Below are 26,844 nucleotides of genomic sequence, written 5' to 3' on the forward strand. Positions count from 1 at the left end.
GGTTTTGACCTTCTGTACATGAGGCAGAGCAGGGTTTTCTTCGTTTGCTATCATTTTCCTCCGGCTCAGCGCTCAGGTTCGTAAGTTCAGCCTTGTCTCCATGGTGTGACTGTAGCCTCTTAAGGCTGAACAGTTCCCCATCTCCATGACACAACGGCCTCATGAAGAGAAGCCATAGTTCTGTGGCTTCCTAATGGTTTGTGGATTCAGACATAACAGCAAATCCCACTTAAACTGGGTTTGAAAACCAGCTTCAAACCATGGTTTAATTTCTTGGGTGGCAGCCCTCCCAAGTCATGGTTTATATATAGTGGTACCTCGGTTTACGAACTGAATCCGTTCTGGAAGTCCGTTCTTAAACCGAAACTGTTCTTAAACCGTGGCGCACTTTCCCTAATGAGGCCTCCTGCCGCCAGTGCGGCATTCCGTTCTTAGACCGAGATAAAGTTCGCAAACCGGGACACTACTTCCGGTTTTGCGGAGTTCGTAAACCGAATACAGTGGTACCTCGGGTTAAGAACTTAATTCGTTCTGGAGGTCCATTCTTAACCTGAACTGTTCTTAACCTGAGGTACCACTTTAGTTAATGGGGCCTCCCACTGCCACCGCGCCGCCAGAGCACGATTTCTGTTCTCGTCCTGAATCAAAGTTCTTAACCCGAGGTACTATTTATGGGTTAGCGGAGTCTGTAACTTGAAGTGTCTGTAACCTGAAGCGTCTGTAACCCGAGGTGCCACTGTTGTTCGTAAATAGGGCTGTTCTTAAACCGAGGTACCACTGTATGTGGATGTAGATTCAAGCATAACTCCAAACTATGGTTTTAGAAACCATGGTTTGGCATGATGTCTAAATGTTCCCCAGGAGGGAGGGGCAGCGTTTGTATATTGTATTCTTTCTCCAACATATGAAACCCTTTGTAGTAGCCTTTGGGATCCAACCCATTGCCTTTTCTAAGAGCACCAGGTTCTTTTGTGCTTGTGATGTGTTTAAAATGGCCGATTCCTCATTGGAATGATTAACAATTCCTCATTTGAGGTGAAGGATTGTGGGTACTGTAGAAATTAGACTTTCTTCCGAAGTATATGGTATGGCGCCTGGTATCTGGTAATATGATGATCCTTCACCTCACGTGTTGCAAGAGGCTGGACGAGATCAGGATGAGGAAGGTGATTTGGTTATGTAGTGCCATCAATGTACATATCAATAGCAGAAAGCAAACGGGCAGATCTCTGCCCCATGGAGCTTACAGTGTAAATTTTGCCAATGCAGGTTGGGGGTGGGGTGGGGAAAACAACAACAGTGTTGACTATGTGTCAGTACTGATACAGGTACTTAAAAGTGTGGGGTTTTTTTTTAGGTGTCAGAGTCTCCTGTGAAGTAAATCAGTTCTGGCACCACAACACTGGTCTAAAACAAGGCTTTTTGCTATTGCTAAGCACATGTACAGAAAATCCTGATGGATGAGTCAAAGAGTCTGTCTGATCCTGAATCTTATTTCCAAGAGTGCTGTTAAGGAAAGGGCTTGAAGGCAGCACAGGAGGTGATATTCATATAGGGAGAAATATATATATATATACTGCCTCCTAACATGGTTCATTTAGCAATCACAGCTTATGTCAGAGGTGGGGACCTCAGGGCAAAATGCAGCCCTGTGGTTCTGATGCTCCACGGCCACGCCCCTTCTCTCCAGGGTCCCTTGCCTCTGGCCCCGCCCACCACTGCCATGTGCCCATCACATGGTTGCTCAGAAGGGAGTGAAGCTATTGGGCTGAAAAGCGTTCCCACCCCTGGCTTATGCTGTATCGTTTTAGGGAAATGAAACTTCATTTCTGCACATTTCTTCAGTGAGGGGTCTTTAAAATACATTTTTGGGTGTGAAGAATTCAAATCTGTTATTTTTGTGATTGGGCTTGGTAAGTCTACATTTGATGAAGCTGCTTTCAGAAAACCAAGTGTTTTTAATTTTACTTTCTGAAAATGATAAGTAATAGTAATATTAATAGTAATAATAAATATGATAATATAACTGCAAGTACTTGGCAATCGTTTTTTAGGGATTTCTATGCAATTTTATATACACTTAATTTACCAAGCAAAACTAAATTGTATTAATTTAACTTAAATATCTTTTGAATTGCCAAGTTGCAACTTTTTAGCACCCCTCATTTTTGGAATTTGCAAGCTGAAAAATTCCACACATCCTATGTTGAGGGCCATCTAATCCTTGTTTAAGGTCTTGTAATACAGTGGCCATTAACCCAATTTGTGGCAGCAAATTTCATAGGTCAATTATGCATTTGGATTAGGAAGATGCTGTCTTCTGCCATGTCCTGACTCTACTACCAGTCTACATCACTGGATGAGTCCCAATTTCTACTCTTACAAAAAAAGGGAGAAAAGCTTCTCTCTATCTACCTTCTCCAGACCCTGAATAATTTTATAAACCTCCCTCATAATCCTTCCCTTCGCCATCCTTTTCATCCAATTCAGAAGTCCTAAATTCTTTAACCTGTCCTCACAGATAAATTTCTCCAATCCCCTGATCATTTTCTTCACAACTTTCTCTATGATGCTGTTTTCAAGATTGCGTTACTAAGAACAATGCATAATGTTGCAAACATAGCTATGATGATAATCTTTATGATACCTGCAGTTTTATTGAACATTCCTTCCCTAACAAGCCATAGCATAGAATTGAACCTTTGTGTAGTTGTCTCTTCTTAACATTGATGTTCTCGTTGAACTAGTTGTGGAACACACCATATATTTAAAGCACATGTCTACCAGATTACCCCAACGTTGATGCTAAATGAATGCCAAAGAGTTGGCGAAGTGTTACCTCTCTTTGCAGAAGCCATGCTGCTTCTTTCACAGCAAGGCTTGTTCTTCTTTCATCAGAGGCATGTTTAATTAGAGAAAAATCATTACTGACATTTGTTAAGGATTGAAAATTTCATATGGACTATGTGTGAAAGAGAAAATGAACTTGTAATAGTGGAATTTGAAGATTGAAAAAAATACTGGTCTATAGAAGATAGAAGGGTTGGATTTTAAGGAATGAATATTATATATAGCTGCAGGACAAAGAGCTGAAAGTCCTTTTGCTCTAGTCTATCTTTAGCTTTTCCCTTCTTTCCTTTTTCTCTCCATTTCCCTTTTTTAAGTTCTGTCATTTTCTTGCCTTTTTTTCTTTCTGACTTTGTTCTTTTTAAAACTAAGCTTTATCTTAATATATTGTAAGAAGATACTTTTTATTGGGTATGTATTTTTATATATCTGTGAGTAAGTATCAATAAATAAGTTAACAAAAAAGAGAGGTTCGTTCTTCTTTAGCTTTAATATTGCTTTCTACTCATTTCCCTGCAAGAGAAGATAGCTTAAATGCTGTGTGTAATTTGCTGGCTCCTCTTAGGTTTCTCTTTGTAAAAATGTTTTAAGTGACTACTTGCATATTCTAGTTCAGAAATAAATAATTTCGCAACTGAGCTCTTAAAAACCTTTCTGGTGTATGCTGTCCAGACCCAATGACTTGCGAGTAGGAAATTTGTAAATTACTCTTTGGACTTCATATTTTGGCCCCTTTCTTCAGATGCCCTCCTGAAAGTGTGGGGGGGGGGACCAGGTTCATGCAGTTTTCTCCTTCCAAAATCTCCTGCATCGAAGACTGATGCATAGAAATCAAATGGTGTCTCTGCAGTTTCCCTGCCCTAACACTTAATCTACCTCCTTTTTTAAAAAAAAATAATGTTTATTACTTTTAAACCTTACAAAAAGGAGAAAAGAAAAGAAAAAAAGAAAAAGCAAAAGAAAGAGAAAACAATACAATACAATATATAAACAATACACAACACAACATTAACACATTAAACAAAACGAGAGCCAAAACAATTCAAAAAACACACATCATACCATCTCAATACCCTCTCTTTCATTCCCTTGTTTCACCGACCTCCTCTCACCTCCCTTTTTGTATTCCATTTCTATTAATTATTTCAGCAAATCCTTTCCATCTTTCTCTATTTTCTGTCATATGGTTATCTTAACATATTTTAACCTTATTTTCCATTAATACTATAGTACTTATTTATACTTAATTCATTATAACATTTCTACTAAAGCCATATAATTCCATTCCATCATTTTTCTAGCACTCATTAATTTTACATTATTTCTATATATAGACTTTAAACTTTTTCCAATATTCTTCCACCGTCTCTTCTCCCTGGTCTCGGATTCTGCCAGTCTTTTCCGTCAATTCCATATAGTCCATCAATCTGGTGATCTTCTGTCCGAGGCTCTTAACTCTTTTCCAAGTCCCTTCTGCAAGTCTTCTTCATATTTATACATGCACTTTACTTTGTCTTCTCCTGATCTTGTTCTTATTTTCCTTCCTTTGATGCTGAAGAGTAGATCTCGGGGAAATTCCCACCTAGCAATGTTTTTATTCCTTCTCGACAGGTCAGCCATATCTCCATAGTTAAAACTAGGATTCAAAAGATATTTCAGGACGTATTTCAAAGTTCCTCCAAATCTGGAGGTCCCCACAACTCCAGTCTCCTCCTGACCCAAATCCAGGTCCCAAAGGTCAGTAAATCCCTGCATGAAGGGATCTCTCCAACTTTCCTTCTCCAGTCCAAGCGGGGCTCCAATCCTCAAAATCTGACTTTCTCTAAATTCACTCATAAAAGGCATCAACTTATAGTCATCAAATTGCATCTGTAAGGCTGGGGCTCTCTCCCTCTCCACTTGTGCTACTTTAGGTTCAACAACAACAACTTTCTCCCCCTCCATCTCCACAATTTGCCATGTCAAAGTAGATCCCTGTATCGATTCCTGAATAGTTTCTGTAATAATGTTCACTTTTTGTCCCAAATTAGTCACTTTTTGTCCCAAGTTATCAATTTTTGTCATCACATCTGTCTTCTTATGGAGCTGTTCCAGTGAATCATTTATCTTACATAATGCAACCACTAAGGTTTCTTCTGTCAACATTCTTAACGCTCCAAGGTCAGTCCCAGATTCTCACAGTTTTTTATCTTGCAGCTGGAAATTCCCCCAGCTCAGCTCATGTAACAATTTCAAAGGCTTCCTCTAGGGGGAAACAATTTGTATTTGTATCAATCCTTTTAAACACAGTTCAAGCAATAAAGTTAGTTTCAATTTTCAGTTACTTTTACTCCTTTTTAAACGCAGGAGACAATGGAAACAATGTATTTCTCTTATTTAACTAGCTGTCAACGAACGATCTATTCACAGTCAATGAGCATTTCCAAAACGTCAGTCTTACTAGCAGCCCGTTTCCAGGTTCAGAGCGGTGGTAATTTGACTTTCTTCACTCTCTCCTGCAGGCTTACACGATCCAAATTTCTCCCCTCTTCTCCTGCTTTCAAGGGGGGTTTAATAATTTTAGCCGATGGAAGTTTAATCCTTTACGGAAGGCTTTCCAAGACTTTAGCTTGCAGCCTCTTTGCTTCAGTCCATTTACAAAAGGGGAAGGCGGACTTCCTGTTTGAAACCTCCCCGTTTCGGTGCCAAATTAAGACGTTTAGAAATCCAATTTTCCGTTCTACTCACGGGTAGTTGTTTTAAAATCAAATTGTCCACAGGAAAAAGTCAGTGCTCTCCGGCAACAGCAATGCGGCTTCACTCCGTGAAAAAAGCAGTCAATTCGAAGCACCACGCCACTCACCCCACGCCGCTCCGGATCCCCGAAACCGGGTTTCCCCGTGAGTAGGGGAGGCGCAAAAGGTGCCAGCCGAATCCCACGTTCACAGGCTTCTCCCGCCTGTGATTTTTTGTGGGTCCCCGCCTTCGTCGTAGCGGCCAGACCCTAATTTCCACGAAGCAAATTCCTCCCGATCAGAGGAATTCCGCCATTGTCCGGAGGCGCCAACCCGGAAGTCCACTTCATCTACCTCCTTGACTGGTGCTATTTAAAGATTTTTTATTTATTCTTTGCTTCAGTGTTGTCAGCAATATGCTCTTCAAATTATTTGTTTTGCAAATTATAATTTTTTTACTTGTTAGTAGACATTGTTAGAAAGTTCCAGAAAAGAAACACTGCCTGGCATATAATATGCATCAAGGAAATGAGATAAACAGCCCTACTAGAAAAATTAACTAATAAACTGAAACTGACACGGGGACAAACAGAAGAAGACGCCTTCACCCCGGTATGGCTCCCCTTTATCACATACACAGCCCAACAAGACAATGACAATAATCCACCAACAGCATACAAATCAATATGGCTAACCTGATCCAAAACACCCACCCACCTCACTCACACACGAAAACAAAGATCACCACAGCCAATCACAAACAATCACACCCTAGGCCAACCCCAACCTCTCTCACCACCAAAGGAACACAAGTGAACAACACAAGCAACGCTGACACCAAACTCTACATACATTAAGCATAATAGAAACATCGCCACCCACCCCCACCCCCATCCATCTTCCCTCCCTCCACCCCCCCCCTTATTTTTTCTTTCTTTTTCTTTTTTCTTCTCCCCCTAATGCCTCAACAAATGAAACGGATTTGTAAAAATGTTACATGGGAAAAAATACGAGGCATTACACTTACTTCTGTAAAACAAGAAAATCCTTAATAAAATATATTTAAAAAAAGATAAGAGGCATTTTTAATGTGATCTGTGCCAATTTTCAGATGTGAATTCAAGTTGCCTCATCTTTTGCTGGTGGATAATGGCCATGACAGCGAGCGACGAGACACTGTTGCATTGGAAGACAGGGAATCTCTTTACAGTGGTACCTCGGGTTAAGTACAGTGGTACCTCGGGTTACATACGCTTCAGGTTACAGACGCTTCAGGTTACAGACTCCGCTAACCCAGAAATAGTGCTTCAGGTTAAGAACTTTGCTTCAGAATGAGAACAGGAATTGTGTGGTGGTGGCAGTGGGAGGCCCCATTAGCTAAAGTGGTCTTCAGGTTAAGAACAGTTTCAGGTTAAGAACAGACCTCTGGAACAAATTAAGTACTTAACCCGAGGTACCACTGTACTTAATTCATTCCAGAGGCCCATTCTTAACCTGAAACTGTTTTTAACCTGAAGCACCACTTTAGCTAATGGGGCCTCCTGCTGCTGCCGTGCCGCCGCCGCACAATTTCTGTTCTCATCCTGAAGCAAAGTTTTTAACCCGAGGTACTATTTCTGGGTTAGCGGAGTCTGTAACCTGAAGTGTCTACAACCTGAAGCGTATGTAACCCGAGGTACCACTGTATATAGAGTTAGACCATTGGGCCATTTAGCTCAGTAATGTGTACACTGACTGGCAGCACCTTTCCAAGTTTACAGACAGCGGACATTCCCAGCCCCACCTGGAGATGCCAGCATTTGACCCAGGGCCCTTCTGCATGCGAAGTAGATGCTCCAACACTGAGCTGCAGCCGTTTTGGCCTCAGAGCTGCTGCCACCCCTTGGTTTACAGCTTTTGCCAGGTGATGAATCTGCTTGTTTGTGCAGGATCAATCTCCTAATGAGCCAGCCCTTTCCCTTGTTTTCCAGTAGTGCTGTCAAAAAATGAATCCCTATCAAGTTACTTCCATAAGTAAGCGCTTTCATTTATTTCTCCCGAGCAGAGATTTCCGCCCGCCTTAAAAAAAAGCAAGAACCGTAAATCCACTGTGGATCTTGCATAGTGGCTCACTGTGGTTGCGATTCACTTCCCTTAGAAGGCCATGCCTGGACTTCAGCTGGTGCAATGGGGCTTCCCACCGCCTCTCTTCCGGGTTGAAAGCCAACAGAAACATATATCGTATGTCAGGCTGTGGTTGATCTAGCTCAGAAGCATCTGCCCTGACAAGTAGCAGATCTTTAGGGGTTCAGACAGGAGTATTTCCCAGCTGCATTTAGGAATGCCAGATACTCAACATGAACATAAGAAGAGTTCACTGCATCAGCCCAGTGGCCCATCTCATCCAGAATTCTGTTCTCACAGTGATGCCTTGGACCCTTTGCATGCAAGACACATGTTTTCTCTGTGAGCTGCAGACCTCCTCCTAAGCAAGGGTGTTGGTAACCATCTGGAGGACCAGCTCAGAGCAGAAAACAACCAAGAGCAGGCAACAGAATGTTGTAGTGAGTAACGGGGAGCAGGTCTGTCTTCAGATTCAGGACCCTGGACAGCTCTTGGGGACTGCAGAGGTTGGTCACAAAAGCACGCTTTTCAGCTTTGATTTTTTAAAAAAGTCTCCAGCTTAAGCAGAGAATCATAGAATTGGAAAGGACCACAAGGGTCTTCTTTTTGCCCAAAGGAATCTTTTGCCCAATGAGGGACTCAAACCCACATCCTTAGATTAAGATGCTCTATCCGGTGAGCGGATGGTGCTGTGGGTTAAACCACAGAGCCTAGGACTTGCCGATCAGAAGGTCAGCAGTTCGAATCCCCGCAATGGGGTGAGCTCCCGTTGCTCAGTCCCTGCTCCTGCCAACCTAGCAGTTTGAAAGCATGCCAGTGCAAGTAGATAAATAGGTACCACTCCAATGGGAAGGTAAACGGCGTTTCCGTGCGCTGCTCTGGTTCGCCAGAAGCAGCTTAGTCATGCTGGCCACATGACCCGGAAGCTGTACACCGGCTCCCTCGGCCAATAAAAGCGAGATGAGCGCTGCAACCCCAGAGTCTGCCACGACTGGACCTAATGGTCAGGGGTCCCTTTACCTTTATCCAGTGAGCAGCTATTTTGCATTTCCAATGGTTGCATGTTTATTTCTCAGTGGCTGCATGACGACTCCAGGTCTGTAGACACAAGCTGCTGTCTCTTTGACTGGGACCTTTCGGCGCCAGCATTCTCAAGGGCTGGGGGTAGCCCCATCTCCTTCCCCAGACAGCTCGAGGTGTTATTCATCAGGTCTCCCTCCAGAGGGTCCCTCAAGCAGATCCTCAGCTGTGCTTCCTGGGGACCCTGCTTGCTCTGCACGGTCCTCAGCCTGCAGGATGTCTCGTTCATCCTTGGAAGACTCACTGTCTGGTACCAGGTCAGGGCTCAGCACAATTCAAATGAGCGAATGAGGAAAGATTGCTTACAAAATCAGGATGCTGCGTGGAGGAGAAAGGAGTAGCATTGACGGGGTGGGGACATGATGTTGATGATGATGATGATGATGATGATGATGATAATAATATAATATACCCCACCCATCTGGCTGTGTTTCCCCAGCCACTCTGTGCATGTTTATCCTTACAGGCCACCTCTTCTTATATTTCTGAAGGAGCTACATAAAAAGTTTCCTATCTGCAGTTTTTACAAATGTGTGCATTTTAAAATTCTGCTAACTGATTAGGGGTTTAGGCCATCAAAATGTTTCCAATGAATTAATCGGCTGAATTCTGCAGCTCTACAGAGTTTTTATTCTGTGAACTGCCCTGAGACCCCCAGGTATAGGGTAGTGCATATATTCAATAAATAATAATAATAATAATAATAATAATAATAATAATACAGAATCAGCATGTAAAGACCCCATGGTCCTGGCCTCGAAGGATTTAATGATAGAACTCTGACTAGATTAGACATGGAAGTTTTACCTGAAGGCAAATCCAAAACAAATTTGGAGTGAAACATTTGAGAAATTTCGAAGTAAGACAAAACTGTTTTAAGATCAGTCAGGTTTTCCATGGGTGGCAGCAGCTAGCACACCATGAGTTGGTCACTGAATTTTGCCACGTTTTCCTAAAGCAAAACCTAATTTGGCTAATTTGGCATTTCCTCCATGGACAAACCTCTGAGGAATTTCAGGGGAAGATGAAAAGAGCTTTAATAAGACTAGGAAATTTTCCATGGGGAATTCTAGGCGCCGCTGGTCTTCCCTGAGTCAGAGACACTAAGGAAATAAAAGAGGCAAAAATGAAAGAAGGTAGATGACAACAAACTCCTTACATGGAGAAATTGCCAGCATCAATAAGAAGTTCTTCAGTCGTACACGGGGATAGATGCTTGAGGCGTACAAAAGCTATTCATTATTCATTCATTTGGCTGGCAGATGATGTAAGCAGCTTCTCCTTCCCATTCTCCTGTGCATACACCTCCCAGCCACAGGTTTTGATTCCTTGTCGGATCTTTGCTGATGCACCTGAATTAACAGTCACCCCTTTCTTCTCTTCCTTCAAACAAACGCACGCCATGTTCCCCCCACTTCAAAGAGGGGAAGGCATCTTCAGAAGAAAGGGGGAAGTGTCAACGATAAGATGGCAAACGGGAGCTTCTGAGTCAAAATAAATGCTAACGGATCATTATATAATTAGCCAAGAATTCTGACAGCGGGTGGTGGGAAGATCTGTGCGTTGCTGTGTCATCTGGGTAGGCAGATGTTTAAAAGCTGGGCTATTCGAGACGCTTTCGTGAGCTGAGTGGTAGATTTCCTGCATTGGACCAAGAATGCAGCTCTTCATCTGTCCTCAGAATTCACCAAGCCACACTGCACAGTGTCCCCAAACGTTTTTGCGTGTCTGGAATGTGCCCTTGGATTCTTGCTTGTCTATGTACCGTATTTTTCGCTCTATAAGGCGCACCAGACCATAAGACGCACCTAGTTTTTGGAGGAGGAAAACAAGGAAAAAAATATTCTGATTCCCAGAAGCCAGAACAGCAAGAGGGTTCACTGCGCAGTGAAAGCAGCAATCCCTCTTGCTGTTCTGGCTTCTGGGATAGCTGCGCAGCCTGCATTCGCTCCATAAGACGCACACACATTTCCCCTTACTTTTTAGGAGGGAAAAAGTGAGTCTTATAGAGCAAAAAATATGGTATGTAGAAACCAATCTGCTCTGTGTGGGTATGTGAAGGCCTGTAGAAACTAGCCAGTTGTACAAAGGTAACATTTACATTTGTTGCTCACTTTTGCCCGTGGCCCCACTCACCGCAGCCATATGGTCCCCCAGGAGGTTAGTTAGAAGGGGCCTCCGGACTGAGAAAGTTTCCATACCCCTGAACTAGTTCACCTTTGAGGTCACTTTCAGTGTTATGATTCCATACCCAAAAGAGCTTCTCCACCCACATTGTTCAGCCTAGACACTGAGGTCCAGCTCTGAGGGCCTTCTGGCAGTGAAGTTACGGGGAGCCAGGCACAGGGCCTTTTTGGTAGTGGCGCCCTCCTTGTGGAATGACCTCCTATCAGATGTCAAGGAAACAAACAACTCTCTGACTTTTAGAAGACCCCTGAAGGCAGCCCTTCATTGGGAAATTTTAAATGTGTGATGTTTTACTGTGGTTTTATAATTTTCTGGAAGCCGCCCAGAGTGGCTGGAGAAACCCAGTCATATGGGCAGCATATAAATAAGTAGTAGTAGTAGTAGTAATTCCTAAGTAAACTCATTATTCAATTGCCACCTGTGATGGGATGATGAGCTGCTTGTGCGTAAAAATTCTAGTCCCTCAGGGTTTGGCTAAGTCCACAAACCCCTGTCTGTAACGGAGCTCCATCAGCATGGCACCGTCAGTCGCTGGCAGAATCCGACAGTGGGCGTTTACGGAATTTCTTCCAGCATAAAAGCTCCTTAACGGAAACACGCCTTCTGGACTCTCTGCGTGACAGTTTCCGGTGAGGAGTGGGTGTCCCTATAGGAGGTCCTGAAACCTCCCCACTGTTCTCGCTGGAATTGTCTCTGAGCCATCCCTCCGACTCACTTTCCCTTGGAGCTCTTTCTCTCCCCCTGCTGGTTCCCTCCTCAGCTGATAAGTCTCTCCCAACCTCTGGGAGCCCTTGCACCTCCGGTTCTTCCGATGACAGTTCCCTGACACCACCTGAGGCTTACAAGGAGCAGGGGTTGTTTGGTGGTGGCTCTCTCATTGTGGAATTCACTGGGGAGACTCACAAGGGTTGCTCTAATTTAATTTGCAACAGATTGGTTCACAATAAACTTTCATATTGCTACGGCTTTTAAATCTTTCTCTTATTGCTCCATTTTAAAATTAATAATACAAATTACAAAAGCAGCAGCAGCAACATTTTATGGTTGTTGAGATTTGGGCATATTTTAAATTTTTGTTTTAAACTTTTACAGTTACCTGAGATTCATGTATGCTACCTTGTGGGTCTGTTTGGATCAAAAGGGGTTAGGAATCGAAAGCCCATTCAGCAGATACTCACATGTCCATTTTGTGCTTAATAGCTTGGGGGAAACTCTGGGAAAGGCTGCCCTTTGTAACTCTCAGCTTGTGATGAGCCCTGCAAAGCCCTAGCAAGACCTGTTGCTGCCACACACACCCCAGGCGAAAGTTTCCAATATTGTCCAAGAGCAGTCTTAACTAGCCTTAAGCTTACAGGATAGGGACAGGGCTACAGTGGAAGCAGTTTGTGTAGGCAAGTGGCGAGCACCCTCTAAAAAGCCACTGAATTCCCAATTTCCCCTGCTCTCCAGCTCTCTCTTCAATTCAGACCAAAATATCTAGAGTTGAAGCTCGGGGGCTGGCTGGAGTCTGGAGGATACACCACACATCAGCTGCTAGACAGGGAGGCTGAGCAGCCTAAACAAAGCCCCTTTGCTCTCTTCAGGGCTTCCTCTGCTCTCACTGACGTCCTCTTCGGACTCACCAGTTCCCTTGATGATGATTCTGTTTATTTGTTTCCCGGTGTGGCATGTATATGCAGTTGCGCATGAGCAGAACGAGTGTAAGGGGGCGGGGGGGAGATACCTGTCTAGAGAGACACTTGTCCAGAGCAAGTTTGGCTGGAAACACTCCAGTTCATCAGACTAACCACCTAACCCTGGCAAAACAAGTGCACCTTAAGCCCATCGATAAGGGCAAAGGGTTAAAGAAGGGGTAGGCAACCTAAGGCCCATGGGCCACAAGCAGCCCACGGAGGTCGTTTAACCAGCCCACGAGCCGCCCCTGAACCGAGCCGCTCGCTTGGCGAGTCCCTGCGCACTGCGCTAAACTGGCACAGCACGGCGCGGGGACTCGCTTCTGTGGCACTGGAAATCACGTCTGTGCATGCGCAGACGGTGAAAATCATGTCTGCGCAGACGCAAATGCCAGAAATCGTGGGCGCGATCACTCAGTCCAGCCCATGGAGGGATCTCCGCTGGAGTGAACCGGCCCAGGCGAGGTAAACCTTGCCAACCCCTGGGTTAGAGGCATTTTGGCAACCAGTAAACTGCACTGAATGAATTTCAATGGACTTAGCCAGCCTGGCTTTGCTAGGCTGGGCTGTTCGGCTCTGTTTACACAACTGTAATTATTTACTCTGGTTGCAACTTTGCCAAAGAGCTCATTACTCTTGTATTTGCAGTGGCAGGCTTTGTTGTCACCATTCCAGAGTCTGGTTTTAACGATTTGCCTTCCCTCCCCGCCCCACTCTTTCTCTTCCCAGCTATTGACCTGTTATACTGGCGTGACATCAAGCAGACAGGCATCATGTTTGGGAGTGTCCTGCTGTTGCTCTTCTCCCTGACCCAGTTCAGCGTCGTCAGCGTGATTGCGTACCTGGCGCTAGCGGCTCTCTCCGCCACCATCAGCTTCAGAATCTACAAGTCAGTCCTACAGGCTGTGCAGAAAACCGATGAAGGCCACCCATTCAAGTGAGTGCTCTGCAATTATTACCCAGGGCACTTAATTTTGCCAGCAAAACTATTGGCAAAACCTATTTGGTGTTTCGCAACTTTCTGACTAGTTGTGGGACCTTAGTCAGACCTAGCAGCGTAAACGCAGAATCCACGGAAGCAATTGGCGACTTGGCTGCAGACAGGATAGACGAAGCAGGAACCAGGAACTTGTAGTTAGGTGTTTATTATATTCGGTGGACTGTTTACAGGAACAGAACACATATCTTTTGCTAGCTCTCTCTCACACGACTCACAACTCCTACACTGACACACAGAACTCTGAACTCACGAATTAACACATTCCAGTTAGTAGGCCGTTAATTATCACTCCCTTGAGAGAGCTGGACCAATCAGGGAGCTGTCTCCATGCCTCTGTTATCACCAGGCAGACTTACTCCTTCCGATTGCCTTCTGGCTGTCTGCCAAAACTTAATTGATTCTGTGTGAGTAGCTGCACGTATTCAGATTCACAACAACAACAACAACAACAACAACAACAACAACAACAACAACAAATTGCCACTGCGACTTCCCCACTCCCTGCTTGCTGAATTCAGGTGTCTGGACACCACCTGCCTGGTGGGAAGGAGGCACCTGAGGCCGGCCTCCTGAATCTGTGGGGCTGCTTGCCTTGTCATTTCATGAGCATGTGGTTCTTGGTGTATATGTTGTGCTTTGAGCACGCTAATAGAAAAGCAGGGCAGAAAATCTGCTAAATGCATAGTAGCTCCTGCACAAGTTTGCAGACAACCAAGCAATGCAAGAACTGGACAGATTATCAAGGCTGTTACTCCCCATGGACCCAATTTCCACCTTCTTACCTGCACCTTTCCCCTCCTCCTAATGTCCTCTTCCTGTTTCTCAAGGCCAACTCTTGGGGAGGCAAGTGGACCAGGTGCCTCTGTCAAGGAAGCAACAGTGGCCGGTCAGGATTCTCCAGATAAGGAAGGGCTGAGGGGTGGTGTTCAAAGGAGGCATTGGGTAGTGTATCAGGGATCTGAGAGGCACAAAAAGATCAGGAAATGCATCATTAGAGTTTATAGAAAGGCTGTGGGTAAAGATAAAGGTAAGGTAAAGGACCCCTGGACGGTGGAGTCCAGTCAAAGGGAACTATAGGGTTGCAGTGCTCATCTCACTTTCAGGCAAAGGGAGCCAGTGTTTGTCCACAGACAGCTTTCCAGGTCATGTGGCCAGCATGACTAAACCGCTTCCGGCGCAACAGAAGACCGTGATGAGTGCCGGAACACACAGAAACACTGTTTGCCTTCCTGCTGCAGCGGTAACTATCTACTTGCACTGGTGTGCTTTCAAACCGCTAGGTTGGCAGAAGCTGGGACAGAGCAATGGGAGCTCACCCTGTTGCGCGGATTCGAACCGCTGACATTCCGATTGGCAAACCCAAGAGGCTCAGTGGTTTAGACCACAGTGCCACCCGCTGTGGGTAGGTTCTGGTGGTTGGAGAATGCAAGACAATAGGCTTTTGGTCTGGAGGAAGTGAGGCGGTGAATTGGGTCCAGTGGGAGATGGGGCATGGGGGCAACTTCAGGTTGTGGCAGATTTGCGGTTCTCAAAACAGTTTGCAAACCAAAACACAAGCTATCCTTCATAAATCATTATCCGAATTTTGCAATGCATTTCCCCAACCAGAAATGTATGTGAAAAAATCATATATTAGGGGAAAGTCTGCATACAAATGTTAGAATGCATTTTCTGTTATTTTCACCATTAGGAAAAACTGTTTGCACAAACGTATTTAGTATGTTAATGTTATGTTTTGAAGTAGGGTAGTAATTTTTTCTTTATTTTATTGTTTAATCTTTTTGTAAACCGCTTCGAAGGTTGTTTTTTTTAGGGGGAAAAAACCAAGCGGTGTATAAACAATAACTTTTAAAAACATGCATGTTAGGCAAAATTGTGTGCCTTAGGAGAAAAACCCAATAAGATGTTGGAAAATTAATTATGTGGAAATGTGGTGAACTAAAGATTGGAAAAGTGAGAAACTGAAATAAATTGAAATGGACAGAATTCTCCACCCCTAGGGGAAAGCCATATTATGGTCTGCATGTGCCCCGTATAGTCTGCATGTTTCTGTCTGCAGTCCAAAGATATACAAGGAAAGGGGGGGGGGAGAAGACCCCAGTGGGGGAACACCTTGGCATTAACACTGGTGTTTTCATGATCTGAGTTACGCTTTTTCGACAGAAGCTACTTGGAAATGGAAATGTCGCTCTCCCAGGAACAGATTCAGAAATACACAGATTGCCTCCAGTCGTACGTGAACAGCACAGTCAAAGAACTCAGGCGGCTTTTCCTGGTCCAGGACCTGGTGGATTCCTTAAAAGTATGTGGATGGCAAAAACTAGAGGCTAGCCAAACTTGGGTCCTCTTGGGTTTCCAGATCAGTGCCTTGGGAGGCTTTCAAAAGGGAGAGTCCTGCTATTACAAATGGAGTGGAGAGGGCAGCGCTGATTGCAGCTACAACAAAGGTGGCATTATTCCATCTCCGCCAAGCTAAGCAGTTGGCTCTTTACCTCTCTCGCCCTGACCTAGCCACTGTGATCCATGCGACGGTCACCTCCAGTCTGGATTATTGTAACTCGCTGTACATGGGGCTGCCCTTGAGACTGAGCCAGAAACTCCAGCGGGTGCAGAATGCCGCAGCGAGACGCCTTACGGGGTCCTCGCTGCGGGATCACATTCACCCGGTGCTATACCAGCTGCAGTGGCTCCCGGTGGGGTACAGGAGCAGGTTTAAGGTGCTGGTTTTTACCTTCAAAGCCCTATACGGCCTAGGACCCTCGTACCTACGGGACTGCCTCCCACGGAGGATCTTACGGTCTTCAAACAAAAACATCCTGGAGGTCCCGGGCCACAGGGAGGTTAGGCTGGCCTCAACCAGAGTCAGGGCTTTTTCGGCTGTGGCCCCGATCTGGTGGAACGCTCTGTCACAAGAGACTAGGGCCCTGCGGGACTTGACATCTTTCTGCAGGACCTACAAGACAGAGCTGTTCCACCAGGCCTTTGGCCAAGCCACAGCCTGACCCCCTCCTTTGGCAATCTTCACAGAAGTCTAGCCCAATGGTTGCCATTAATTTGATTTGAACTGATTTTATAATGAACTGATTTTAGAATGCTATATTACTTTACTGTTGTTAGCCGCTCTGAGCCTGGCTTCAGCTGGGGAGGGCGGGATATAAATAAATTATTATTATTATTATTATTATTATTATTATTATTATTATTATTAATTTCTTCCTTCTCTCATAACACCAGAACACAGGGTCACCCAATGCAGTGGATCAGTTTAGAGCAGGCAAAATAACTCCTTTATGCAAGACATAATTCACATAATGGAATTTACTGCTTCTGGGGTGGGAACCTCCTTGGCTACTGTGAGAACAGGATGCCAGACTAGATGGGCCCCTGGGTTGATCCAGCGGGCTCCTCTTGTGTAATGAAGCACGCCAGGCTTTGCCATCTGGCCCGTGAGGCTGCTTTGGCCAAGCCAGACATCAGGGACTGGCTGGATGAGGAAGACTGGTGGGTGGTGCCCACCCAAGAGCCCCCCAAGGGAGATCACAGAAGATGACTTAGATCCCAGATCCTGGTGGTGGGACACTGAAGAGCAGTCTAAAGAAGGGGCGAACTGGGAGGTGCTAGAAGCAGGGGGTTTGAGCGAACAAGGGGAAGGGGTCAGGAGAAGGAGGCCCTCCCGACACAGGCTTAGAGGCTGAGTGTCACAGTGTGAGCACAGACTCAGAGAGATAATAATAATAATAATAATAATAATAATAATAATAATAATAATAATAATAATATATTTATACCCCGCCCATCTGGCTAGGTTTCCCCAGCCACTCTGGGCGGCTTCCAACACAATATTAAGAATATTAAACACAATATTAAAATACAGTAATGCATCAAACATTAAAAGCTTCCCTAAACAGGGCTGCCTTCAGATGTCGTCTAAAAGTCTGGTAGCTGTTGTTCTCTTTGACATCTGGTGGGAGGGCGTTCCACAGGGCGGGCGCCACCACCGAGAAGGCCCTCTGCCTGGTTCCCTGTAACTTGACTTCTCGCAGGGAGGGAACCGCCAGAAGGCCCTTGGCGCTGGATCTCAGTGTCCGGGCAGAACGATGGAGTCAGAGAGGTAGAGAGGAGTCAGAGGTTGCCCTTGTTACCCAACAGCAGGAATATCCCAGTTCTGCTGGCTCTCCTCCCCCTCTGACACTGCCCTTGAGGAGAGTCCTGCATGTTGCTGAGCAACAGAGGGTGTCGTTGGGCTAAAACTCCCATCATCCCCAGCCAGCTTGGCCAGTCGTCAAGGTCCTGGGAGATGATGTGGAGACTCAAGGCTGAAGAACCCTGGTTTAGAGACCTGATCTAAGATAAATACACAGATTTTAATTCAGAAGGAGGAGGCCATTGTAGACTGTCTCCCTTCCCTTGTTCCTGCCCTAAGGGCTGGAACAGGCCTGTTCGCAGCGGAGTAGGGGGTGCTTTAAAAAACCCTGAGTGCATTGCACACATGTATTTTGGAAATGTGCCCATGTGAGCTAATTACTTATTGATTTCTTCCAAGGCAGTGTAGAATTAAAAGTAATCCATGGGAAAAGGGCCTCCGTAAATCGGCTAATTGAAACAAAGATAGTATAGATACAGCTGCATGCAGTCTGCGGTTTGGTTGGGGTTTGGTTGTTTTTTTAAAAATGTTCTGAGGAAGACGGTGAGACACACATCCCAGTCAGGGATACGCAGATACGGAACTCATAAAATATGCATTCAAATTTGTAACAGCACTTTGGAGGTTTTGTTTTTAGGGTAGTCCCCAAAATGACCTAAATGTCAAAGAAACACAAACATATAACCTAGAAATCCTACTCCTCGCCTGCCTTTGGGATTTGATGTTTTCACACACTGTTATGTATGTCTATATTGTTTAGTTGTGTTTATGCTGTGTATTTTATTAGGAATATTATTCATTTCTTGAAATAAAAGGTGTTTTTTTTAAAAGACATGTTTTGCATTAAGTGGAAACTCAGTTCTGCAGCCTGTACAAATAAATGATACTCATATATTTGCTTATTTTGCACAATTCACTCTTAGTTGTATAATATCAAATGACATTTTAGCCCAGATTTAGCTAAATAAATCTAGGGGGATAATGAGCAGGAAACTGAAATAATAAAGCTAAGTTTTCCAGAGTTTTCTGTACCATACATTTAAAGCACATTAAGTGTGCATTTAAAGTACATCACTTCCTCCAAAGAATCTTGGGAACTGTAGTTTACTAAGGATGCTTGGAAATACAGCTATGCAAAGGAAAACTACAGTTCCGAGGATTCTTTGGGTAAGTTATGTGCTTTAAATGTCTGTTGGATCTGCTATCACTTTTCTGTTGTCAATATAGTGTGCTTGTGGGAGATGTAATTACTGTCTTTCTAATTTAGTTTGCAGTACTAATGTGGCTATTGACTTACGTTGGAGCCCTCTTCAATGGCCTAACTCTTCTGATAATGGGTAAGGTCAATCATTTATTTTAAGATACCTTTTTTGAAATTAAGCAGCAGTATCTCTTTGGACAAAACAGCTTCATCAGCTCCATTGAAATATGTTCTCCTTACAATGTCAGTTGTTTCCTGCTGGCCTGGTTCGCACAGAATGCTAAGCCATGGTTTGTTTTAATCCGTTTCAAAAGAAACAAACCACGAGTTAACCATAAGTTCTCTCAAAGACAATCAAACAAACCACCGCTTGTTTCCCCAAAGCTTGTTTTGTTTTCAAGCTGCTCTGGCCTCATGTCTTTGTAGCTTGGGGGTGGGGGGGATAGCCAAGCAAAGCTGGGATCACACATAATAGTTAAACCAAGGCTGGTAAGACAACAACCATGACTTCAAATTAAGGTTTAATTTGTAAACAAACCAGAGTTTAGCCATTGGGCAGGATTTGCACATAATGCTAAGTCATGGTTTACTAAAGCACACGTCAGTAAACCATGGATTAGTGTTATGCGTGAACCAGACCAATTATAACTTCTTGGTAGTCCTATAGAGACTTATTTGAGTTCTCATTCAGAAAACTACGCCACTGTGCCTGCACCATGCCAACCTCCCTGCTGCTTCGCCCCTCTTAATCCCAGTAAGCATCAGTGGCACAGCTGTTGGGAGGTCTGGTAAGTGCCGCCGCTCCACCATGCCACCCTGACTGGGCTATACAGATATATAGTCTGATCTGGTATAAGGAAGTTTCCAGTATTCCTTTTTTCCAACTATTGAGATGAATTATCTCAGTTATTGTAAGAACCAGCCCAGGGTGTCAACCCCAAGTGGCAGCTTGTGGAAAGTGACAGAACATGGGCCCTCTGGCTCACACGCATTCTGTCCTTTGCCTCTAGCATGCTCATGTACAAAACCCAACCTGTGTAACTGGGGTTCTAAATCAGGCGAGGAGCTTCAGTGTGTGAAGGGGGCTGCCTGCTTTAGACCTTCATTCTCCGTAAGCTGGAGAGTGATGGGTATGGTGGAACTTAGCACTCTCGTCTCTGTTCCTCCTGTTTGCATGTAGGTTTAACACAGAAAGCAAATTGCCTGAATAAATTTGTTCTCATTCTCTCTCCTCTCTCTCTCTCTCTCTCTCTCTCTCTCTCTCTCTCTCTCTCTCTCTCTCTGTCACTCTTGCTCTTCTAGCTCTTCACATTCCTCGAATTGAGATTTATTATTCATTTCTTCTGCCTCTTCTTTCAATCAGGAACACAATTCACAGTGAGCTCTAAGCACGAGAAAGACTTGCAGCTATAAAGATGACGAGCCTTCCTAAACTTTTGTTCCTATTTCAGGGTCTCCCTCAGAAATGTATCAGTGCTTGGAAAACTTCATTTAATACATATATTATGCAAAAGAAGAAGGAAAAAAAGACTATGAACTCTGGGAATGTAATGCTCTTTCTCTTTCCTTCTCTCTAGCTGTGGTCTCCATGTTTACTCTACCTGTCGTATACGACAAGTACCAGGTATGTAGAAGGCCCATTTTGCAGTTGTTTCCTTAATCGATAAAACCCAGTTAGGGAGGTTGACCTCCAAAAGAGGAATCAGGCAGTTGTTAAAGAAATGTTGAAAGGCAGTAGCCCTTTCCCCAGCAGCCATGGGGTTCATGAACAGTTGAGATTGTGTAGTTTCTTGGAGACCTTTCCTTTCAGCCATCATGAAGGAAGCTGCGGTGAGCATCTTTTTCAGAGAGCTGATGGTGTGATGAAACACATTAAGCAATATGCACATATCTATTATATCTGCTGACAAACAAGTTTTTCAGTTTCCTATTGTGTCTCAAACACCCATAAAAGACATTTGATTAGAGACAAGAAATGAATGGAACAATTTCCAGAGGGGTTGCCACAGGGCTGGATTAACCATTAAGCAAAATAAGCACATGCTTAGGGCATCAAGAAAAGGGACGCGGGTGGCGCTGTGGTCTAAACCACAGAGCCTAGGGCTTGCTGATCGGAAGGTCGGCAATTCAAATCCCTGTAACAGGGTGAGCTCCCATTACTCGGTCCCAGCTCCTGCCCACCTAGCAGTTTGAAAGCACGTCAAAGTGCAAGTAGATAAATAGGTACCGCTCCGGCAGGAAGGTAAACGGTGTTTCTGTGTGCTGCTCTGGTTCGCCAGAAGCTGCTAAGTCATGCTGGCCACATGACCCGGAAGTTGTCTGCGGACAAAACGCCGGCTCCCTCGGCTTATAGAGCAAGACGAGTGCCGCAATCCCAGGGTCATCCGCAAATGGACCTGAAGGTCAGGGGTACCTTTACCTTTTGGGCATCAATAGAAGGGGGGCGCCACAGAAATTTTCCATTGCCGGATTTGCCATGGATCAGCAGGTCCACTTTTCAGTTTACAAAGTCTGAGACAAAATTGTGTCTCTATTAATTAAAGCATGAAAGCACAAGATTCAGCTGTAAGCTAGTAATTAACTTGTTCGTAGAATGGAATAAAGTAGAAGTATGCGAAAATAAACATTATCTCCCATCTTACTGTAGGTTTCATTTCATTGCGAAGAATAAAAAGTTATTTTACAGCTTATTATTTTTTATATTTTGAATTAGATCTATATCAGGACACCAAAACATGGATAGCTCAGTTGGTTAGAGCATGGTACTGATAACGCCAAGGTTGCAGGTTCGATCCCTGTTTTGGACGGCTGCGTATGGTTGGACTAGAAGATGCCCAAGAATCCCTTCCGACTCTACAATTCTATGATCCTATGGAAATCTTTTAAGTGCTTAGGGCAGGCATAGGCAAACTCGGCCCTCCAGATGTTTTGGGACTACAACTCCCATCATCCCTGACCACTGGTCCCTGTTAGCTAGGGATGATGGGAGTTGTAATCCCAAAACATCGGGAGGGCCGAGTTTGCCTATGCCTGGCTTAGGGCCTCTAAAGGTCTTGATCCAGCCCTGGGTTGCCATTTTAGGGTGCAGTCCTAATCAGCTCTGCTGGTGGAGCTATATGCAGCAGGGCTGTGGTAGAAGGTTGGGGGCCTGAGCAGCCATCAGGTCCGTTCTGTACATTGCTGAAGGTTTGATCAAAGAGAAACCATTTTCGATGGGGCAGTGTACATGTCAGGGGCCACCAAGCGAAAGCCGATTCAGTGAATCCTTCCACGTTGCGGCTATTCATGTGTGGAAGCTGTTTGCGTGCTGGAGCTCACTCTTGGGGTTCAGGTAGTTTTGTTCTCTCCCTAACATGCAGTATTTTCCTTTTCCAGTATTTTGTGGTGGGCGGGATGGAGAAAAGTTAAACTGCATGGTTTGCATGCTGGACATGAATAGCTCACCATGAAGCAACACCCACTCCGTGGAGTGATTCAGAAGGGTCGCCATATGGTGGCTGTCATGTGCAAAGTGGCCTCAAACTAATGATTGTTGCATGCAGCTCTCCGAATCCATTGTGCAGATAGAGAGATGATAGATAGATAGATAGATAGATAGATAGATAGATAGATAGATAGATGATAGATAGATTTCTCTTTACTTCTCAGTCTGTGTTCTTTATTTTGAAAGCACGCTTGGGGCTTTTCTAGATCTTTTTTTTTCCTCTTACAAAACAAAAAATCTGTTTTGCAAAGATAGTGAAGCGATGAGATGCACTGGTGAGTAATGCATAGATAGTTTGGAGAAAGTGTTGGCTGCTAGCCATTTGGTGTGGGTTTCTTTCTTTAAAAAAAAAAGATTTTCTATTTATTTATTTCTTTAGCATAATCTATAAAGGCCAAATACATTTTTCTGTCTGAAGCAGAGCCCAAATGCCTCGCTCCCCAAGCTTGGGAAAACGGTTTAACAAGTTTTGTTGCAGTATTCCAACACCAGATCCTGCCCTCCTCTCTCCTGGCCCCATTGCCTCCCGCCACCCCGAGAGCCACTTAGCACACTTGGCTCTGTTTTTCCTAATGCAATCTATAGGTCTCAGGGAGAAGTTATTCTTGGCAGTGGGAGAGTGTGTCCCCCCCTCCCCCGGTTCCCCTTATTTTTTAACTAATTATTTTCTCCCCATTGCACACAAATTATTACAAAATGGACAGTGGGCAAATGGGAAATATTACTATAAAGTATGGAAGATTTTTCACTCGGGGATTATGACCAAAGTGTGTGTTTGTTGAGAGCTGTAAGCCGCCCAGAGTGGCTGGGGAAACCCAGCCAGATGGGCAGGGTATAAATAATGAAATGATGATGATTTAGCTACATCAGCTCTGGAGAACACCTCTGTCAAATGTATAGATTCAAGCCCCACATTGGGTGAAAGATTCCTGCATTGCAGGGGGTTGGACAAAATAATAATAATAATAATAATAATAATAATAATAATAATAATAATAATAATAATAATAATTTATTTGTACCCCGCCCATGTGGCTGGGCTTCCCCAGCCACTCTGGGCGGCTTCCAACAAAGATTAAAAATACATTAAAATGTCACACATTAAAAACTTCCCTGAACAGGGCTTCCTGATGATCCTCAGAGTCCCTTCCAACTCTTCTGTGATTCTTCCATGTTGATGCCTCACTGATTTCTCTCCCCCATCCTCCTCTCTTTTCAGGCACAGATTGACCAATACTTGGGGCTTGTGAGGACCCACATAAATACCGTCGTGGCGAAGTGAGTCTCCTAACGCAATGTTTTCCTAGAGGGTCAAGTTACTGACAACTCTACAGTAGGGATGGTTCAGGGCAGAAGGGTCAAACCTTCCCTTGGGGGTGTCCACAAACAGCCTGCAGCTCGCCTCTCCAATTGAATTCCTCACAGTTACATATTTTTCAGGTGGCAGAATCTTACAAAGGATTAATCTTGCCTGATCCTCTCCCGTTCTATTGTTAGGGAAGATTCTCGTATTGCAAGAGACTGCCTTCTTCCCCACAGACCTTATGGAGGGTTCAGATCAGCAGAGAGAGCGCTGTTGTTAGTTCCACTGCCCTTGGACATTTTGGGAGAGGCAGCTGGGGAGATGGGATTTGCTAGGCAAGCCCCTAAGCTGTGGATTTCCCGCCCTGCCGTGGTCTGTCTGGCACCTTCATTGTACAGCTTTTGCACTATTCTGAAGACATATCTCTTTACCCTGGTCTTTGACACCTCTCACACAAATACAAACCCCCAATTCTTCTGGTGTAAATTGTTTTAACTGATTTTAATATTACTTTTCTTTATGTTGTTTTAACCTGCCCTGGGACCTTACGATGAAGGTCAGGGTAAGAAATCGAAATAATATTAACAATACCAATTTATTTATATCAGCTATGAAACCAAAGGGTTCCTCCCCTCTATGATTCTGCATTGCAATCCTACACTGAGCCCCCTTCCCTGCCTATCAAGGCAGCTTTTTTGAAATGGGCCTGTCAGGATTTTTAAAGTGCAGAATCAGACTCCTCGCCATGTGATTAATGTGAATTCCAGTCCTAGCCAAACACACTTGCTTAGCTTTTTCATGCCCTGATCTGGTCTCTCCAAATCTGTGGAGCTTTTCACTGGGCATGCGGTGAGGGGCTTTCAGAGATTTAATCAGGCAAACCACTGTCCTATTTTTGGCACCTGGTAATAGTGTTTTTGTTTAAGCAAGACTACCCACGTATGCAAAGTTGACATGCACATTTCTGTGTGTAAGGGGAGAGAGCGGGGGGCGGGATATTTTAACTGCTGGTTTTATTTGTATTTAAATATTTTCAGTCAACTTCTTTTTAACTTCTGACTTTTATTAATCATTTTAAAGCACCTTTGATGTTTTACGCAAACCACTGAGAGGTTCCTGCAATTAATCGGTGTACAAATTAGGTTAAATAGAAAGGAAGATACAAAAAGAGATTGCCTCTTTTTCATGCAGTGAGTGCAGCCTAGCTGAAAATATTTCTAAGTGAAAGGAGCTGTACCATATGAGCGCTGTCTAGCAGAGAAAATGAAACACGCTGTGGAGCGGCTTGCCTGAATCAGTGTTTAATTCTCTCTTTTTAATCTCCCCTTTTCATCTCTAGGATCCAAGCAAAAATCCCAGGCGCAAAGAGGAAGGCTGAGTAGAAACAGCAGCAAGAATTCCTCACCTACAGGCGTGAATGATGAGGGAGTCTGGGATGAAAACAGCTCTGTTCTTACTTTTTACTTATAATTTATTGTTTGTCTCTCTCTCTCTCTCTCTTTCTCTCTCTCTGGGTGAAGGCAGACGTAAAATAGAAAGATTGCTTACAGAGTGTCCCTCAGCTGCAGTGTGAGTGAATTGAACACTTTTTCAGCTGGCTGTCTGACTCTCCTCCCCAAGTCCCTGTTGCTTCAGGTTGGCTGTCCAGCTTTTTCTTTTTAAAAATAAAAACGAGAACTTCACTTGAATTTTCAGGCACTTTTGGGTTGTGCTGTTGTTTTTTTAAGTGCAGAATTACTCCAGGGATGGGGAGGGACAAGTGTCTGGGTGACGTCATAGGGAGCCAGCCAATTGGCACTGTCCACAGCCAACTCCTGCTTCAGAATTGCAGAACTCTTTTCCACCCAGAGCTCGACCCTGGAAAGGAAAGGGACGTTTGGACTGAACGCAGCTGAGGTGCCCTTCGGAGGGCTCTAAACATGGTACATCTGCCTTCACCCCTCTCTCTCTTTCAAACACCATGATCTCAGAGATGTGAAACAACGAAGCAGCTGTTTTTTCTCCTCTCCTGCTGTTTCTGTTCTCTCTTAGACTATTTGCAATCACGTGTGTCAAGCACTAAAGTATAGTAAAGAGAAAAAGTGTTCTAAGTGTGGTTCTTGTGTTGCTTCTCAAGTGCATGATGGTGAGAGCCTAAAAATACTATTGAACTTTCTATTTTTTATTTCCTAGTGCTTCTCTTACTACTTCTTCTTCTTCCTCCTCCTCCTTCTATTGGCATTGCTTCGATAACTTTTAATGTTACATGTCGCTAGGGCTTTCCTGCTTAGTGCACTGATGCGGTTTTGCTTCTATGTCCACTGGGTTTGCTGGTTGAGTTTATCTTTACTAACTTATCTAGAATCGTAGACAGACGTCCTTAAGTGTTGTTGTGTTTTTTCCAGCACAAGTAATGAAAAATGAAAGAGAAACCGGTAATGATATGGTATAAGCCGTTTTGTATAACTCTCTAAAAGGAAAAAAAAAGAAGAAGAAGAATCAAGCAAAACCAACCCACCCAGTACTTTTTTTTTGTTCTTAAGAGATCAACAGGCTGATCAACGTGTATGGGAATTGAAGACTTCCGGCTTGTAACATGTATCACAAATTTGTATGACGTTCTCTGTAGGACTTAATTATGGACTCTGAATATTTGCACTTATGTACTTGATACCGAATGCAGAAATAAATGTTACTAAATGTTAAAAAAAAGAGGTCCTCTTTGCCATTTTAATCACAGCTGTCATCCTAGTTTCATACTGCGTATGTAGCAAAAGGTCCTCATAATAATATGACTGCAGCAATACCTTCCACTTCACATCACTGCTGACACTGCTTAGGTTCTCTCTGAGAAATGGCTCTTCAGTAGCCTTAGCAGGATGTAAGTTCATCTTGGCAGCACTGGAACTGGATAATATCTTTCAGAAAAATCAGCTTTCTGTTGCATAGGAAGCAGTGGTAGGGAAACTATAAACAGTGCCAGCAGCTACCATAAATAGTGGCCTGGTTTGCATGAATTGTTAAACTATGGCTTAGTGCTCCAGAGATGAGCCTCTATGAGCTTGAACCTCTGGCTCATGTGCTCCATTTCTCCCCCTCCTATGCGGTCAAGACACAGACTTCTGCCAA

The 26,844-nt window shown here is 44.2% G+C and overlaps 1 protein-coding gene across 4 annotated transcripts in view; it reads left to right on the plus strand.

Moving 5' to 3' along the window:
• RTN1 (reticulon 1) overlaps positions 1-26,427 on the plus strand; it is a 137,073-nt gene extending 110,646 nt beyond the window's left edge. For 2 of the 4 annotated variants that reach the window (XM_083613653.1, XM_083613656.1), the window contains 6 exons: positions 13,334-13,541; positions 15,768-15,906; positions 19,016-19,085; positions 20,527-20,573; positions 23,653-23,711; positions 25,076-26,427. In XM_083613653.1, the coding sequence (XP_083469779.1) occupies positions 13,334-13,541; positions 15,768-15,906; positions 19,016-19,085; positions 20,527-20,573; positions 23,653-23,711; positions 25,076-25,118 (566 nt within the window). In that variant the 3' untranslated portion in view covers positions 25,119-26,427. Of the gene's footprint in view, positions 1-13,333; positions 13,542-15,767; positions 15,907-19,015; positions 19,086-20,526; positions 20,594-20,655; positions 22,773-23,652; positions 23,712-25,075 lie in introns of those variants that run through there. The other 2 variants (XM_083613654.1, XM_083613655.1) reach the window with 2 other exon arrangements.
• The last annotated feature ends 417 nt before the right edge of the window (positions 26,428-26,844 follow it).

The sequence above is a fragment of the Podarcis filfolensis genome, assembly GCF_964270895.1.
Source record: "Podarcis filfolensis genome assembly, chromosome: 1".
In the NCBI taxonomy this organism is placed as follows: domain Eukaryota; kingdom Metazoa; phylum Chordata; class Lepidosauria; order Squamata; family Lacertidae; genus Podarcis; species Podarcis filfolensis.